The following is an 18,394-nucleotide window of genomic DNA, read 5'->3' as shown; positions in this document are numbered from 1 at the left end:
TTCCAGGGAACTGTTTTGTTGTAGTGTAAATGACAGAATGATCATTATTGTCTTAAATCTCTAGAGGCCAAATCCCTGGGCAACCAGAATCAGATACAGAAGATAATCCCAACGTGTTAAATTTTTCATTCCTGCTGGGAGCAATGACACTTTCCATTTATGAAGTTACCTTTGGCCTTTCTGAAAATGTATATTAACATTCACACTGAGTCATTACTTCAAAATTTGAATTAAACTCAGATTTTAACTATTTTCCATTTCTTCATTTACATCTGTTCTTAATGGCATTTCTTTTCTTCACCTTGGGGCATTATCAAATCCACTCTTCAACTTTTTCCCTCTCCTCTCTTTCTTAAAATTTTTATATACAGATTAAAAACAATTTGGTCAGTGATTTCCCTTTCACCTAATTCCTATAAATACTGAAAATACACACAAAAAATCCCTTTTAACCTCTTTTCCAAGTTGACCAAAATCAGTTCAGGAGCAGGTGAACTGGTCGACCCAGGACTGGACCTGACCCTTAGCACTGCCCTTCACACACTGACCTCTCCCCTTTTACTTTGTTGTAATGGAGGGATGTTGCCCACGTGGCTTAGGCATGGGCGGAGATGGAATCCTTGGCCACGTTTGCCTTCCAAGGAGCACAATAAGCTGATGCATGCAAATTATTGGAATGTGAAAACTGTATTCATTCTATATGCAAGTAAGGATTCCTTGGCAGGCCGTTTTGTATTGTTCATTACTTTGGGTTGGATGTAAGCTCAGCCAGACAACTAAGGAGGATGAACGTGTTTCTTCTCTCTAGTCTGCTAAGTTACACGGAACAGTATTTAGAATATGACCCGTTTTTTGTGCCACCTGACCCTTCCAACCCATGGCTGTCTGATGACACTACCTTCTGGGAACTTGAAGCAAGGTAAGTGATGTTTTCTCTTCCCTCAAAATATTTCACTCACTTCAGGGTTTGAGTTAAACAGGAAGAGCCCTATAGCTGAGTAATTGTACAGGTAATTTCACTCTGTGTCTATGTTAGCCCATGACGCAAAGTTCTTATTATAAAGGTAATGGTTTTTGAACCTTAGATATTGGGATTTGGATTTGTATATTCATTTCCGGAAGAAGGTCACAAAATAGAGGAATATAGGTTTTAAGGTAGACTAGTCATAGTGGGGGATGTCTGGTTCTTTAAATTTACCTCGTTGTTTGAGCTTCCTTAAAAATCCACATAGTCACAAAGGCCCATGTAGTCAAGTAATACAAATGCTAAATCCACACTTATTAAGCCCATTGTAAGTATGCCTTTATACATTCAATTTTAAAACAAATGACCTTGCCATAAACTCTGTAAGAAAAACGGACAAGACACTGATTTCTTAAGAAAGCCAAAGCACAATTTAGGGCTCCCTGATTTCTTTCATGAGCTAGAGAAAAATGATAGTATTGATCTTGACAGTTCTGGAATGATAAAAAGATCATTGCCTATCACTTTATAGAGGGGGTATTTAGTATTCTACCGCACTTCTCTAAATGGGATTTATGGGCCTTCTCTTGCTTGTATATTCATCCAGTTGGTCTGAAGGGCTTGAGAAATACAGAACTCTTCATCCGTAGGTCCTAGATGTTATAGATGAGGAAGCCAGGACCCCAAAATGTTATTACTCCGCCAAGGTTAGATCACACATTCAGTTGACAGTGGAGTCCTAAACCGGGACTTAGGTCTTTTGGTTCCCAGTGCATTTTCTCCCAGGACAACATACCACCGTGAGACTGCATCGGGTACGGGCTAAGAAACTGGGCTGCAGGGTCATATGTCTGCAGTGTACCCTCTTATCACCTGGCCGACACTGGCAACGCATAACCCTCTTTGTGCCGCGATTTCATTATCTATATAATGAGAATTATAATAAAAAACTAAAAGAATTCATCTAGCGCACTTAGCACTTGATGCTCAGTAAACCTTAGACTTTACTATTAATTCCTCGATACAATTTCATGCAAGGAGTCATCAACCCGAGATGTTTTGGCTCCTGAAAGGGAAGTTCAAGATGGGAGCACCAGACATCCATGAGTCTGAGAGGGGACCTAACAGCAGGACATAGGGCCTGCAGTGAAAGGAATGCGTCTGGTTTCGTTTTCTCGCCCACAGCAAAGAGCCAAGCCAGCAGAGGGTGAAGCGGTGGGGGTTCGGCATGGATGAAGCCCTGAAAGACCCCGTTGGGAGAGAGCAGTTTCTTAAATTCCTAGAGTCAGAATTCAGCTCGGAAAACTTAAGGTAAGACACGTCTTCTTTAAATCTTACACTACGAGCCAGAGATGCCTACCTACCTGTGATTGGTTGTTTAGGACGTCACTCCACCGATCAATTACTCTCCCAGCCAACATCACGTTGATGTTGCAAACCCATCGAATTTCTACCACTTCGTGGAGGGGAGGAAAAGGTGAACCAAGGCAAAGCCTGCTCCACATTCTCAGTTCCTCTTATTGGTTTATTTTTACACTGACTCTTGATCTTGTTCCTGTATAAATTTCGTACATTTGAAATGGATGCTGGAAAGTACTGCAATACTGAATGCCGGGCAAAGTAGAAAATGGCTGATAATATTTATGCATTGAGTTGAAATATCAACTACTCATCAATATTGATCTTCTTTGCACATTGCTTCTCAAGTAAGGTCTAGAAAAAGAGCTTGGTTACTTGTATCAGATAACTTGAGACAAAACTATGGGGCAGCTCGTTTTCTTTGCACATTAAATACAGCCTCGGGCGGGGCAGGTGCGGACAGCACCATGTGAAGCTGTTAGTGAGAGAGGGTACACCTTCTGCCCGTCTGTTGTAAACCTCATCCTCACACATTTTTGAAACTTTCCTAACTTGAAAGACACCTGGAAGTGACATTTTTAAATGTGAGACACTTGAATAGACTTTAATGGCTCTGTTTAACGCCATTGAAGTAAGTGGTAACTTTCCACTCCGTAAAAGTGGTTTTCCATGAGCTCTTTTATTCGTTATTCTTTTGAAACATGATCCCCTGGTTTCCTTACCCATGACATACACAGTTCTGTGACATTTATTTACTGAAGGACCTCAGCAGCCGTATTTTTTTCATAGAAACTAAGTAGTGCCAGGAATGGTCACATTCTTTTCAGAGGATTTAACGGATACCAATAACAAAAGGTTCAGAGATATGTAGGACTTCGACAGGTGTCCCAGGGATTAAACACGATGACCATAGATACTCCCTGGAGGAATTTAATCACACAGACGTGTGCCTGGCATGCAAAGCGGGGTTGCAGCTTTCTGGTCTCCTTCACCCTCTGGAGAACCTTCTCATGTTTGTGAGCTCTACAGTCACTAAGGATGTTTATTGAGCCTACGAAATAACATGTTCTATACTAAGGTCGTATCATCAATTATGGAGTACAAGGATGTGTAAAAAATAAAGCAGAAATCAAGGATAGTTTTAGCATGACAATGGATGGGGAAGTGCAGTTTCCTCTAAGTCTCTTAAGTTTTTGACGAAATGCTGACATTACGAAAATAATGAGGAAGAAGTAAACAGGCAATGAGCCTCGCCAGAATCACCTAACCAAACAAAAGTGGCTCTTGATCTCATTAGCATTGCAGCCTGCTGATGGATACAGAGAAGACAGACCACAGTGCAAAAGGATGGGAGTTTAGATCAGAGAAGTGTGGAGGGACAGTTAACCCAGAGTTGGGGGGCAGCAAAGGCATCCTCAGGCAAGTGGCTTCTAGACTGCGATCTGGCTGCTGAGGATGTAACCAGACAGAAAAGGAATAGGGAGCAAGCTTCTGGGCAAAGGGAGGGCACGTGCGAGCTGTGTTTTCATGAATGAATTGAATCACTGTTGATCCCTTAACTCAAACTTTAACCGTTTCTTATCTCAATAATTCTGTGCCACACTGGTTTCCCTGCTAAGTAATTACATACAAAATATTACATATGAGAAATATATGTTGAGTATATTTCTAGAATATCTACCTTATGCCTATTATGTTTCCTTGCTACACATGTAGATGACAGGTAGGTAGGTAGGTAGGTAGGTACATATGCAGATAGAGACAGAGATATCAATCTTGAACACCTATTCTGTGCCACAATATGCTTCCTACCCACTACCTTTATAAGTATGCCATGCTTTATTATCACACACCTAATCATCACAACAAAAATAAAATGTAAATATTCTCACCCCATTTTACAGGTAAGCAAAATATGTTTGGGGAAGGTCAACTGTGTTGTCCAAGTCAGATTGCTAATAATTGCAGCCTAGACTTGCTATAAGCCCGTACTGCCCACTGCTCCCCAGATCGGAGCCACACTGCTTGTGCGTTGGTATCTGGGGTCACAGGCGAGGGAGGCAAAATGGTCCAGTTAACCTACAGGGCTAATTGGGCTTAAATAAGTCTCAGTGCCTCGTATCTAAGCCGTGACACACCTCTAAGCACTGGCCATCTATGCAAGCATGGTACTCATATGAGTGTTTTCCGCAAGTATCAGGAGAGAAGAGAAGAGGCGAGAAATCCTGCTTATCAATAACTACTTATTCTTCAGCTGCAGCCTGCACTCTCCATGGGTTTCTATTTTGCTCATCTCTGTTGCAGAGGAAGTGTGTTGAGTAAATACTTAGCATGGAGTCAGTACTAACTAGTAATATGGGTTTTATTTTTGAGTACCTAAAAATATGTCAGGCAGTTCCAAAGTGACCTTTCCATCATTTATGTCATTTAATCTAATGGAAACCTGGTGAGATAGGCATTATCATCCCATTTTACCGAGGAAGAAACAGAGGCTCAAAAACATTAAGATCCTTGCTCATATTCCAGCTGCCATGTAATAGGGGAGATGGGGATTTTAACCAGTGCCCTCCGCATTCTACTAAGTTATTAATACAGTGATGACAACACTATGCTGAGGATGAAAAGGGCAATGAGGCTCTGAGGGAGGCATCACAGGCAGTGGCTGGGGGCCTCTCATCTGTTGCATGTGAGCCCGGGGCACACCCCACTTAGGACCCTCACAGAGGACAGCCTGAAACAGGTCACCCTGTCTCCACATCCTCAGTCTCCTATTCCCGGAAATGGGAGGAGCTGCTGAGTTAATATAGCTAACCCCTTAGCATAGTGCCTGCACCCATGTGTCAAAGTAGGTATTGTCATTGTTATCTTCTCCACTTTTTGGATAATTCATCCTTATGACCAAGTCCATTTAAGGTGTCACTGCATCTATAGCAGCTTTCCAGAACGTCCTTGTCCAGCCCAGCACTCTCCCCAGCGGAAGGGCTTTTCTGCTCTGTATTCCCAGACCGTCCAGTTTGTGCGGCTCCGTGAGAGTCCCTCATGGGCTTCCTGGTCCTGTGGCTGCATGAATTGTTATTTTTTCCTCTATTTCTTCTTCGAGGACAGATGCGTTTAACTTAGGTGTCAAAGTGTGCTGGAATGAACTTGAACGAGCGCTGACTGTAACACTGATTGTCCCTCAGATGCAGATGGTATTCCTGTGAGATTGCAGTGTTGACATGTGTATTTTAGGAGGAAAATAGCCTTGAGGTGTCCCTTTGCAAAGCCATAGTGGTAGTTTCCTGTTGGCTAAATCGGATGATCTACTGTCACATGTAGCTGTAGGAAAAAGATGTCTAGAAACTGAAACATCTCTAGAGGGAGTAGTACTTGATATTCTAATTCTAGCTCAACGCAAGCTTATCTCTGACCTCTCTTTAAGGCCCCAGTTAAAACTTAACAGTTACAAAGGGACCGCTGATCGCGTTGTCCCCCTCTTAGGGCTGTAACTCACCGTGGCCTCCGTCCGTGCGGCCACCTTGTCCATGTCGTGGTCACACCTACCGTCAGAGCCATAGCAGTGCCTGTGGAGGATAACGTAGTTGTTACACTTTTAGGCTTTTACACTACTAGGTTACACCTAGTAGTTACACTTTTAGGCTTGTTTTATATTCACCAATTGTTCATGTTTTAACTTTATTTCTAGGTCCAATCAAGAGCTCTGAGGGAGGCATTACAGGCAGTGGAGCGACCTTATATAGTGAAGCTCTATATAGCATACAGTGGCCTTTAAGGGCATGGAATCCATTCATACAACACGCCCCCTTATTATTAGACTTTTCTATTTACTCTTATCAACCAAAACATGTCCTGGCGTCCTATCCTCTCAACACATATATTCTATAAAAAGGCATAGAAAATACATTTATGTATTTAGAAGTCCATATGTATTTATTTTTTCAGAGCTTCTTGAGTGATATAATGTCTGCAAATGAAAGCCTTTCAGACCACGGCATGGGAAAGCTTTCTGCTTCTGTCGTTCCGTAACTCTCTGAATTCAATCTCCTAAAATTAGTTACTTGCCCTGATTTCTCCAGCCAGGGCCTTTTTTGATCTGGGCCCCGACTTCCCTTAACTCCAGCAAAGCTTTGCTGTGATTCCTTTGCCAGATAGAGCAGAAAACCCTCTTCCTATGGACCCTCACCACTCAAGTGGACAAAAGACCCAGAGAATGCAGTATAATACATGACTTTCTCCCCCCGTTGCATGCGGTGTGTCGCTGACCCTGGATACCCTCCAAACTCCTCTTCCTCTCCAATAAATGGTTCTCTAGCACTGCCACTTGGCTGTAATAAAATGAAGTTTGCACAGAATCAGGGCTCTGGCAGATCCACTTTTAACAACAAGCTCATAAGAGATACTGTTTTCAGTATTTCCTTCCAAAAAATTATATACCTTTGAATGCAATTGATTAAAAAAAATCAGTCAAGGCCTGGTACTGGAAGCCCTCCAGAAAGTGAGTTCATTATTATGCGTCGTTGTACATTATAAGGTCACTCAATTTGATAAGACATTTCAGATGATGAGACAGCAGTTTAAATGCTTGGTGTCACATCCTGCGTAGGTTCTGGCTGGCAGTGGAGGACTTGAAGAAAAGGCCTATTCGAGAAGTCCCCTCCCGAGTTCAGGAGATATGGCAAGAGTTTCTGGCTCCAGGAGCCCCCAGCGCCATTAACTTGGACTCTAAGAGCTATGACAAAACCACGCAGAACGTGAAGGAGCCTGGACGGTACACGTTCGAAGACGCTCAGGTGGGTGCAGGGGTGGGTGGGCCCCACGTACGTCACAGATGCGCTGCTGAGAAATTGACGGTTCAGATACTTTTCATTTCATTTTATTAGAATTGGCCGCAATGCCTAATAGCCCAGATTAGCTCACCATATGTAAAATAACTCTTCATCTATCTAAAGCGAACAGAGGTGCTTTAGAGTGGCCTGTTTTTAAAAGCCTGGTGATGTCTTGGAAGTGTGTATGGTTTTACATGCACAGTTTCTAAAAGGGAGTATTGGAAATATTTGAAAACGTTTACTTCCTCTTCTCTTTTGTTTGTTACCCAATATGCAAGCAAGCATTCACCCCAAGTGGCCCAACTTCAGGAACACGTATTTGACATCTTTTTTTTTCTTTTTTTTTAAAAGATTTTATTTATTTAGTTTTAGAGAGAGAAGGGAGGGAGAAAGAGAGAGAGAGAAGGGAGGGAGAAAGAGAGAGAGAGAGAGAAACATCAATGTGCGGTTGCTGGGGGCCGTGGCCTGCAACCCAGGCATGTGCCCTGACTGGGAATCGAACCTGCGATGCTTTGGTTCAAAGCCCATGCTCACTGAGCTATGCCAGCCAGGGCTTGTATTTGACATCTTTAAGGTGTCATCAATGTGAAGGTTCTGGGATTCTGACATGCCTTAGGTATCCATGATTACAACAGTCAGAGCTAAGCTGAATTAGCTTAGAGTTATGTCAAACTCAAACCAGTTTTGCCACTAATGATAAAATGGCATACTAGATTCAGGCACTTATTACGCTTTCAAGTTAATTTTTTGGTCTGCAGAAGAAAATTGATATTACGACATTAACTTCCAAAGACAAGTGTTGAGTGTTTTTTAAAATCAAACTGGACATAAATGTCCCCTTAAGAACAATTTGAATATCATTTCCTAATAATGTGTTGAAACTGGCTATTAATCAGAACATGCCTACTTTATAATTTCTTAAACCATTTTTGGAAAAGGGTATTAACTCTAGAAAGTACATGGTACTTTAAATAACAGTGTTACTAAAATAAAGTACAGAAGATGAAGAATGAGATACACAAATGTCCTTCCTTAATTTTACTCTAGTAGAAAATACATTTCTCCTTGGCCCTGGCTGGTGTGTCTCAGTAGATTGAGTGCAGGTCTGAGAACTAGAGGGTTGCAGGTTCGATTCCCTGTCAAGGCACATGCCTGGGTTGCTGGCTGGGTCCCCAGTAGGGGGCGTGAGAAAGGCAACCACGCAATGATATTTCTCTCCCTCTCTTTCTCCCTTCCCCTCTCTAAAAATAAATAAATACAATCTTTTAAAAAAAAGAAGAAAAGAAAAAAGAAAATACATTTCTCCTTGGCTGTGGTTTAAGGAAATGAGCCACTCTGTATAAAACTAACCCAGACTGAGTGCGGGCTGCGAACCAAAGTGTCGCAGGTTCAATTCCCAGTCAGGGTACTTGCTTGGGTTGCAGGCCATGACCCCCAGCAACCACACATTGATGTTTCTCTCTCTCTCTGTTTCCCTTTCTTCCCTCTCTAAAAATAAATAAATAAAATAAAATAAAAAACTAACCCAGACTAAAACAGCTAACCAAACACCCATTCTTCCTCTCCATGCTGTGGTCTTCTAAGTGGAAATAGTTAAAGTCTACAGACACACATGACCAAGAGCAGGATAAGAATTCTGGCCTTGCATCCTTCTCTGTTCATTTATTTTCATTTCAGTTCAAGATAACATTTCAAACATTTCTCTAGAACCAGCAATGCGTAAAATGTTTGAGATGACCTTCCTGAAGTCTTAAAAGGAACATTTATTTATCGGTGTCATTTAAAGACATTTTGCTTAATGGGTCTTCGACGTGGAAAGGCATAGTTTCCTACGGGAAGCATTACCAGCAGACGCTAGGCTTCTCCTTGAATTAAGCGGAGATGTTTAACTCCAGTTTGTCTGTGGGTTTTTAAACCCTGTCTTCAAATACGTAATAGGAATTCTTTGTCCTTGTTTGAGAAGAGACACAATGCAATGGCTAAGAAAGCAGGGTCCAGAACCAGATTGCCTGGGTTCTAGTCCGGGCCCTGCCTGCCTCAGTACTTCCCTTCCCCGTGCCTCTGATTTTCCATACTTCTCCACACTTAAACCTCCCTGAGGTTGCGTGGGGATTACATTAATTAGCATCAGCAAGCATTTAGGAGTGTATCTTCAAGCACAGCCCCATACTCTGCTAAACATTTATCATTTCTTCCATTCCCACAACTTTGTACAAAACCTTAGAAAAGTAAGGCTGAGAGAGATGAATACACTGCTTACACTTGCACTTTGCAACTGATAGATCTTGAGCAAGATGGTATCCGAATCCTAAAATGCTCGACTCCAAAACGACGTGATTTCACTCTTACGATAACAAACTGATAGTTTTAAATGTGCCCTGCTCTTGGAGAGGAGCCTTAGACTAAATAGTTGAGGCTTAATCCTGAGTGCTTTGAAGTGGATGCTGAGGAACTACAATTTTTTGTGTTTGAGACTAGGGAAACTGAGTCATTTCTAAAACCGTATATTCTCTCCAAGTAACAAGAGATTGGGACCTCCAAATACTCTCAAAGGCTTCAGAACTCTACACCTAACTGCTGTTTCACTAGACTAGAAAGACCAGCGAGGCTCTGCCCTCCCTTGAGCTGCAATAGGCCACAACACAGTCTCCTGGAACAGGGCCAGCAACACTGAATTGGGTCAATACATTTTTTTCCACTTGTCTACCATTATTCATCGCTAAAGCAGAATATTACAAACTGATTAGAATTAAAGTATTAAATATTTATTGAACTTGTCGCTGAATGAGTAAAAAGAGCATACAAATAGGGAGATAGCACCACCAAATATTACATTATTTATTCTTTTCCTTGTGCTCTGGCCCAGCGTGGATGTGGGTGACAGTTTTCCATATTATTTCACTAAAGAGAGATGATTCATCTGAGCAGTCCCACCCTCCAAATACACGCGATGCCACAGGTATCTAAGCTGACTTCGCATCATTCATGCTGGGCCTGGAGTCATTTTAAGGGAGAAATTGATTGACTGATATATTCTGGAATAATCTCTATAAATCAACAACTCGATTTGGACTTATGACATTCCATTAACTAAATTCCATTTTTTTAAAAGGACTGGATGTGATCAACATTCTTTGTAGCTCCTCCACCAGTTTTAAAATGGACTCATGAATAAAAGAACGAATTTGAGAATCTTCCTGTTCTCTAAACATAAGGGATTCCCCTCAGCGTTATTGTGATTATTTCTAGCTGCCCCCAGATTTGCTTTTGAACTAAGTGTTGTATTCTTATCACCACATATGATGTTTCCTGGGAAAAATCACATACCGAAGCACCTTAACTATTATTTCTTTTTAGGAGCATATTTACAAGTTGATGAAAAGTGATTCATACCCACGTTTTATAAGATCCAGTGCCTATCAGGAGCTTCTACAGGCAAAGAAAAAGGTACTGCTTCTTTGTGGCCTTTTCAGCTCTGGTCCTCAGTTGTAATTATTTGGAGTAGTTACCTCCCCTGGGCCCAAGGTGTTGGACAAGCGGTAAGTGAACGCACCCCAATACCCTCCCCCGACCTTTGCATTTTTAAGAGCCATTTAAGTTATTTTTGTTTCTGTGTGCTTCTCTTCTTTTTTGTTTGTTTCTGTAGATGTTCTTGCTTTACACTGTTTTTGAGAAGCGGTTTCTATGTTTCGTGTTAGTCTTCTATATACCTAGTTCAGGACAGGAAATCAAAAATTTCAATAAAGGAAAAGGACACATGGCATTAGGTAGAACACTAGAACAGGGTCTTTTTGTTCAGGAACGTAGAATATGTGTTTTCAGCCACATACCCCATCACTAAAAATGTCATTTTTTCGGTGATAGCTGTCAAAATGCGGTAATGTTGGCTTCTAAGTATCTTTCTCGTGGAATTTAGCCTGAATCGCTTGGGATCCCCACAGTGAACTTTACACACCTAATGTGGTAGCCACACACATTTTGGAAGAGTTCCAGCAGGCCTCAGTATTTAATCAATACTGAGTCTATAATCAAAGTCTATAATCAAAGTCTCAGCATCCTGTGTCACTGGCACCCTGTATCACCCATAAAACAGGGTGTGGGAAATCTGGATAAAAGCATCAACATCACTCATTATTTCTTTTTTTATCTGTACTCCAGTGTCTATTGCATTATTATCACAATATCCAAGGTATAGACACCTGAGCAAGCATTGACAGGTGAATAGCTACGGAAAATTTATACACACACACACAGATACACAGGAATATTATTCACCCGAGAAAAAGAAGAAAAGTCTGCCATCTGCAACAACGTGGAGGAACTTCGAGGGCCTTATGCGAAGTGAAACAAGCCAGACAGACAAAGGGAAACACTGCCTGGAATCACTTATATGTAGAATCTTAAAAAAACAAAGCTGAACAGAGAAACAGAGTAGAAAAGCAGTTTCCAGGGCCATGGGGTGAGGCTGAAAAAAGGCACAAACTTTCAGGTATACGATACAAACAGGTCTGAGGACCTTGTGTGTGACATGATGACTATGGCTGATGATATTTTATATTGTATAACTGAATTTTGCTAAGAGAGTAGGACTTGTGTGGTTATAAAAAAAGGTTAATATTTGAGGTGATGAAAATGTCAGCTTTATTAAGGTATAAGGGACAAATAAAATTAACATTATTTCAGGTGTACAACGGGATGATTTCATATATGTACACAATGTGAAAGGATTCCCACCGTCGTTATTTTTTAATATTAAAACAGTTTGTAGCTTCTTGAAATTCTGAAATGAAATTGTAATTCTGTGTACTTCATGATCATCATTTAGGTTAATGGGATTTTTCAAAGGCCAGCGCCTTTACAACCGAAAAGAGATACTCTGTATTCACGCTGTCCAGCACAGCAACCACTGGCCACATGGGGTTGTTCAAATTAAAATTAAAATCGATTAAAATTACATAGAATTCTAGCCAAATATTAAGTACTCAGTGATAACAGCTAAAGGCTGCTGAAATGCTGGACAGCAAAAATGAAATTTCCATTCTTTCAGAAATTTCTGCTGGATAACAGTGCTTTATAAAACGAACACTGTCATCAACAGCAATCTGGTCCTGCTGGAAAACAATTAGGAAATGCCACTAGATTTTCAAATATTTAGACTTTGCAAATGTCAGCGTAAAAGCGTCCCATATCTACTTCATTTTAATGTAGTTTAATTTTGCACAAAATCACACCATCGTGTTTGCAGAAGAAGAATTTTGGTGTTTGCAATGAAATCCTCGGTAAAAAGAGGGAGCTCTCCTCCCTCCTCGGGCCCTCTGATCTAGGGCACGGTTTGCTGTTGCATCATTTCATCTTCCTGTCTTTTTCTGCTCTGCTTTCCTCGCTTTCTTTTTGTGTGTGTTTACGTCCCCTGTTGCCCTTGGCCCCTCCCCACCCCCCACACGTAAGTCGGAACGCTCAATGGATCGCAGAACATCTTTTGAGAAATTTGCGCAGAATGTGGTAAGTCTTTTCAGAGGGATCCCAGATCCTTAAGTCCAGTTAAGAAAGTTCCCCAATGTCTAGCCCCATTGCCCACCTGGAGTCCTTAGATATCACAGCCAACGTATTGCCCTTGTTCAAATCCAGAACTGTTCTACTAACCCTACTGGCTCAGCCCTTTCTAGAGCAGATAAAGATGTCATACATGGAAAACGACATGTATCTAGCTAAGGTTTGGAAAGAAGTTTATGTTAACATATATAAAATGAAGAAATAATGACTTTTTATATTTTTTATTTTTACTTACTATAGCCCTTTCTTTATTAAAGATAGGGCATGCTTTTCTTTCCCTCGGCTCTTCCTAAAGCTTAAAAGATTGGGAACAGTCATGGGGTGTCTGCTTTCTACCCCTTGGGGGACAGAATGACATAATTAGCAGTTTAAAGCCAAAGATTGGGTGTGAATGGTGGTCGGCGATGAGCTTTGCCAAAGACCCACCACCATGCATCTCTTATTCCTCATTTTTCAGGAAACTGTTGAAAACCATTGCCTAAATCATTCAGGAGATTAGCAGTTTTTATACCACTGTTTCCCGAGTATCTTGCCATGTGTTTTGGTGATATATTTGTTTGTGGGATTCTTTCTTATTTTCTTTTCTTTGTATTGTACCAGTGCCTTTGGAACTTTCTGACATCGTGTAAGCGCAAACTAAAGCCTTCAACACATTTATTTTTATAGGGCAGAAACATCCCTATTTTCCCATGCCATAAAAACTGTACACCAACAATGAGGGCCAGCACTAACCTGTTATGAAAAGAGGTAGAACAATCTTGGTTTATACTCCAGTTCGTCTGCATCGTCTGTTGAGTTGTGTGGTTAGCTCCATGCCGCTGCTGTGTGTACGTGTGTGTGTGTGTGTCGTGGCTTTCGCTCTGATGGCTAGTTAAGTGGAGTTGTGTGTATTTGACATGTAAGCCCATTGGATTCAACAAAGATACGGTTTTTGTTTTCAGTTTCCTTCAGGGATTTTTGTGGTGGGGAGTGCGAACCAGTTCTATTCATGAATTGCCCGTTGTGGCCATTCACAGAGGATTTAAGTGACGGAAAAGCAGTATATACTTTGAACATTCTATGTGATTGCATTGCAAATTAAAGGGCTGGACAATGAAGGACTCTGGGAATTAATTGTGCGATAAACGTAACAAAATTTTGGCTGGTTCTATTGGAATCTACGACCTGTAATGTAACATTATCCTAAAGATACCTTGTAAGTCACCACGGGAAGAGAATGTAAAAGAAATGCTTCAAGATTTTGATGGAGAAAGTTGCACAGCGCTTGGGCTTGGTGTATTATTTCAGCATTGTTTCAAATGCATCCTTTTCTAATGTAATGCTGACAGAATATTGTTCTTGAGACTCCAGTGGAAGTTTGTGTGATATAATTAAAAATAATAACACAACTTAAGGAAGATGGGAGGGGGAAGCAAAATGGTTGCCTTTCCTCCAACGCCATCCCTGATTCCAACCCACTTCCCCAGCTCTTAAAATAGCACCACGTTTGCTTATTTGTTTGATTTCTTTAAGATTCCACATATAAGTAAAATCATACGGTATTTGTGCATCTCTGTCTAACTTTATTTAGTGTAATACCTCCTAGGTTCAACCATGTTGTCACAGATGACAAGGTTTCATTACTTTTATTGCTGAATAATTTTTATTATAAATCGTATTATATATTATGCAAATACTATATATTATGTATCCATATCTTCCACCTCTTCTTTGTCCATTCGTCTGTCATTGGATACCTACACTGCTGCCATGTCTTGGCTATTGTAAATATTGCTGCAATGAGCATAGGGGTGCAAATATGTTTTCAAATTACTGTTTCCATTTTTGGTGCATGGGGGATGGGTGGAAAAGAAGAAGGGGAATAAGAGGTACAAACCTATAGTTATAAAATAAGTAAGTTCCTGGGATATCATGTACAGCACAGGGAATATAGCCAATAATACCATAATAACTTTGCATGGTGACAGATGGTTACTCGATCATTGTGGTGATTGTATTGTAAGGTATACAAATACAGAATGACGATGTTGTACGTCTGAAACATTATACTATTTCACGGCAACTATACTTTTTAAAACAATTGCACCACACTGTCACACACCGCAAAGTTTAAGAAAAGATGAATATGAAATAAGGGGAAGAGAGGATTAGTCATCTATGTCTTCAGTCAAAATTTATACATCAAGTGTCAACTATATTCCCAACACCTGCTTTGTCCTGGGGACATGTGGAAGGTGTAGACCTTAATTGCTAGGGCACCTAATAATATAAATAAAATGCTATGATGTACAAGATAATGGTAAACTATTCCTACCTGGGCCATTTTTGATTACTGTCTATTTGCAGAAGTTTGTTTACAAGCTCCAGTCTAAAAATAGCATCACAAGAGTTTCACACTTGAGTCACAATGCTTTGCTGGACAGATCTTCGCAATATCCTTGGAACTTTTTTTTAGTGTTTACTTAAATGTTTTTTTAGTATATTTTATTGATTATGCTATTACAGTTGTCCCATTTTCCCCCCTTCACTCCCCTCCACCCTGTATATCCCCTCCCATCCACATTCCTCCCCTTTCGTTTAGGTCCATGGGTAGTATATATAAGTTTTTTGGCTTCTACATTTCCTATACTATTCTTACCCTCCCCCCATCTATCTTCTACCTACCATCTATGCTACTTATTCTCTACCTTTTCCGCCTCTCTCTCCCTCCCACTCCCCTGTTGATAACCCTCCATGTGATCCCCATTTCTGTGGTTCTGTTCCTGTTCTAGTCGTTTGCTTAGTTTGCCTTTGTTTTTGTTTTAGGTGTGGTTGTTAATAATTGTGAGTTTGCTGTCATTTTACTGTTTATATTTTTTATCTTCTTTTCTAAGATAAATCCCTTTAACATTTCATATAATAAAGATTTGGTGATGATGAATTCCTTTAACTTGACCTTATCTGAGAAGCACTTTATCTGCCTTTCCATTCTAAATGAAAGCTTTGCTGGATAGAACAATCTTGGATGTAGGTCCTTGCCTTTCATGATTTGGAATACTTCTTTCCAGCCCCTTCTTGCCTGTAAGGTCTCTTTTGAGAAATCAGCTGACAGTCTTATGGGCACTCCTTTGTAGATAACTCTTTCATTTTGTCTTGCTGCTTTTAAGATACTCTCCTTATCTTTAATATTGGGTAATGTAATTATGATGTATCGGTGTATTCCTCCTTAAGCCTAACTTCTTTGGGACTCTCTGAACTTCCTGGACTTCCTGGAGTTCTATTTCCTTTGCCAGATTGGGGAAGTTCTCCTTTATTATTTGCTCAAATATGTTTTCCACTTGTTGCTCTTCCTCTTCTCCTTCTGGTACCCCTATAATTCAGATGTTGGAATGTTTAAAGATGTCCTGAAGGTTCCTAAGCCTCTCCTCATTTTTTTAAAATTCTTATTTCTTCATTCTTTTCTGGCTGGATGTTTCTTTCCTCCTTCTGCTCCAAATGGTTGATTTGAGTCCTAGTTTCCTTCCCGTCACTATTGGTTCCCTGTACATTTTTCTTTATTTCACTTAGCATAGCCTTCATTTTTCCATCTAATTTGAGACCAAAGTCAACCAGTTCTGTGAGCATCCTCATTACCAGTGTTTTGGACTCTGCATCTGATAGGTTGGCTATCTCTTTGTCACTTAGTTGTATTTTTTCTGGAGCTTTGATCTGTTCTTTCATTTGAGACGTTTTTTTTTTTGTCTTGACGCACCTGTTGCATAGTAAGGGGCAGAGCCTTAGGTGTTCACCAGGGCGGGGCAACCCACCTTGCTGGGTTGTGATGCTGTAGGTGCGGCAGGGGTCTGAGAGGGAACAATGGTGCTTACTCCGCTCTCTCCAGGATTTCAGTCACTTCCCCCACTTCCCACAAGCAAATTGGGCCCTTCTGATGCTGATTCCCATGTGGTGGGTTTGGTACGTCCTGGGACCCTTGTGGGTCTCTCCAACAACCTCTTCTGTGAGGCTGGGAGTTTCTCCCAGCACCTCAACCCCCACAGGTGTTTTTGATCAGTGATTTGAGGCTTTATTTCCCCACCCTGGGGCCCTGGGTTGTGAGGTCTGTCCCGCTCCCCAGTTGTTCCTCCCGGTTTATCTGCGCGAGAATGTGGGAACTCCCAGCCCGCAATCCGCCGCCTCTCTGGGTCTGCCTGCTGCTGCAAGTCCTCTCTTCCCAGCTGCCCATCTCCGCCCCTCCTACAGGTCTGGGTGAATGTGTTTTCTTTAACTCCTTGGTGGTCAGATTTTCATATAGTTTGATTTTCTGTCGGTTCTGGTTGGTTTTTGTTTTTAAATTGTTGTTATCCTTCTTTTGGTTATGCGAGGAGGCAGAGTGTGTCTACCTATGCCTCCATCTTGGCCGGAAGTCCCCTGGAACTTCTGTTGGTTGCTGAGAGTAATGAACTCCTAGGCACTTTAGGAAATAACTATAATGAACAACTAACAGTTGCATAGCATTTTACAATGTTCTGAGGATAGTTGTTCCTTTTTTGTTTGTTTTGGTGTCTTGTTGTTGTTTACATACACAGTAACCCTGGGAGGTGGCTGGGTCACCACCCTATTACCCAAGAGCAAATTGAAGAATAATGAGATAAGGTCATTTCACAATTTTTGAGTGTTAGAACCGGGACTGGAAGCAAATTTTTCTCATTTTAAAGCCATTTCTCTGTAGATGACTCATTTTCTTTTCACTATGCCCAACACTTGGAGGGATAAGAATAACACATTTTTGTTACACCTTCACCTTGGCTTGTTTTCTCAAGTAATCTCTTTTCCTGTGATTTACTGTTTTTAAAACTTTCCTTGTCCTCAGAGAAGTCTCTTAAGGTCTTTCAGGGGTGGCTCTGTCCTCTCGTGCCTTCAAATGGTATTCTTCTTTAGTCGACTTCATTCTCTCTCGACAAAGTTCATATGCTTTACTGATTAAAATAGTTGTTTTCTTCCTCCATTGCCATCATCAAATCCGACATCAATTTTCCAGCCATTAAATTATAATAGCATCTGTCTGCCCACATAAACCTTAAGGGAGAACAGATAGGAAATAAGCATAAAACCAGGTGAAAGGGTTTATCAATCACACCTTCCATCAAAATCCGTAAATCAAGTACCAACTGTCTTACCTCCTCTTCTTAGCTGGTGTGAAGTAGAAATTAGATGAGCCTGGCTCTGGGCTAGACCAATGGAAATGAGAATTAGAAAATGTTCATGTTGAACTCACAGGAACTCACCTAAGTGAACCTTTTTGGGGGGAAAAAACATACCCTACCTCAGCAAGGACCACTCTCTGCAGAGCCTTCCACAGAGTCTGCAGGCCACCACCTCTGCTCTGGCGTTCTTACGCTGGCACATTGGGCCTGTAAGGTAAGCTCTGGAGACTGCATCAGGTTACCCAGAGCAACCATGGAACCTCTGTGGAAGCATTTCAACACAAGGACTGGGCTGGCTCTGAAATCAGTGGATCTTTGGGGGACAAATCTGTACTTAACGCTGTCACTCATCGGTGTACATATTGTTCAGAACATGTGTAAATATAAGTCCTGTGACTTGTGTGGAGCATTAAAAGTGAAAGGGAAACAATGTTTAGTTCTTTCAGATTTTTTTTTTGGTTAAATCTTCAATTCTTTAGGCTCATTATGGAGATGCTGACTAATACAGTTTATGCAGATTTCATAGAAGC

General features: G+C 41.0%; 1 protein-coding gene across 7 annotated transcripts in view; it reads left to right on the top strand.

Annotated features, from left to right (window-relative positions):
• RGS7 (regulator of G protein signaling 7) overlaps window positions 1-18,394 on the top strand; it is a 307,380-nt gene that overhangs the window by 284,755 nt on the left and 4,231 nt on the right. For 2 of the 7 annotated variants that reach the window (XM_036016116.1, XM_036016117.1), the window contains exons 13-18: window positions 809-919; window positions 2,150-2,275; window positions 6,927-7,113; window positions 10,507-10,596; window positions 12,598-12,651; window positions 13,369-13,449. In XM_036016116.1, coding sequence (XP_035872009.1) covers window positions 809-919; window positions 2,150-2,275; window positions 6,927-7,113; window positions 10,507-10,596; window positions 12,598-12,651; window positions 13,369-13,443 — 643 coding nt within the window. In that variant the 3' untranslated portion in view covers window positions 13,444-13,449. The remainder of the gene's footprint in view (window positions 1-808; window positions 920-2,149; window positions 2,276-6,926; window positions 7,114-10,506; window positions 10,597-12,597; window positions 12,652-13,368; window positions 13,450-18,394) is intronic. The other 5 variants (XM_028531203.2, XM_028531204.2, XM_028531205.2 and 2 more) reach the window with 3 other exon arrangements.

Source organism: Phyllostomus discolor, chromosome 15 (genome assembly GCF_004126475.2).
Source record: "Phyllostomus discolor isolate MPI-MPIP mPhyDis1 chromosome 15, mPhyDis1.pri.v3, whole genome shotgun sequence".
In the NCBI taxonomy this organism is placed as follows: Eukaryota; Metazoa; Chordata; class Mammalia; order Chiroptera; family Phyllostomidae; genus Phyllostomus; species Phyllostomus discolor.
Note: the sequence above shows the minus strand (reverse complement) of the source record. Positions and strands in the feature narration are given on the sequence as shown.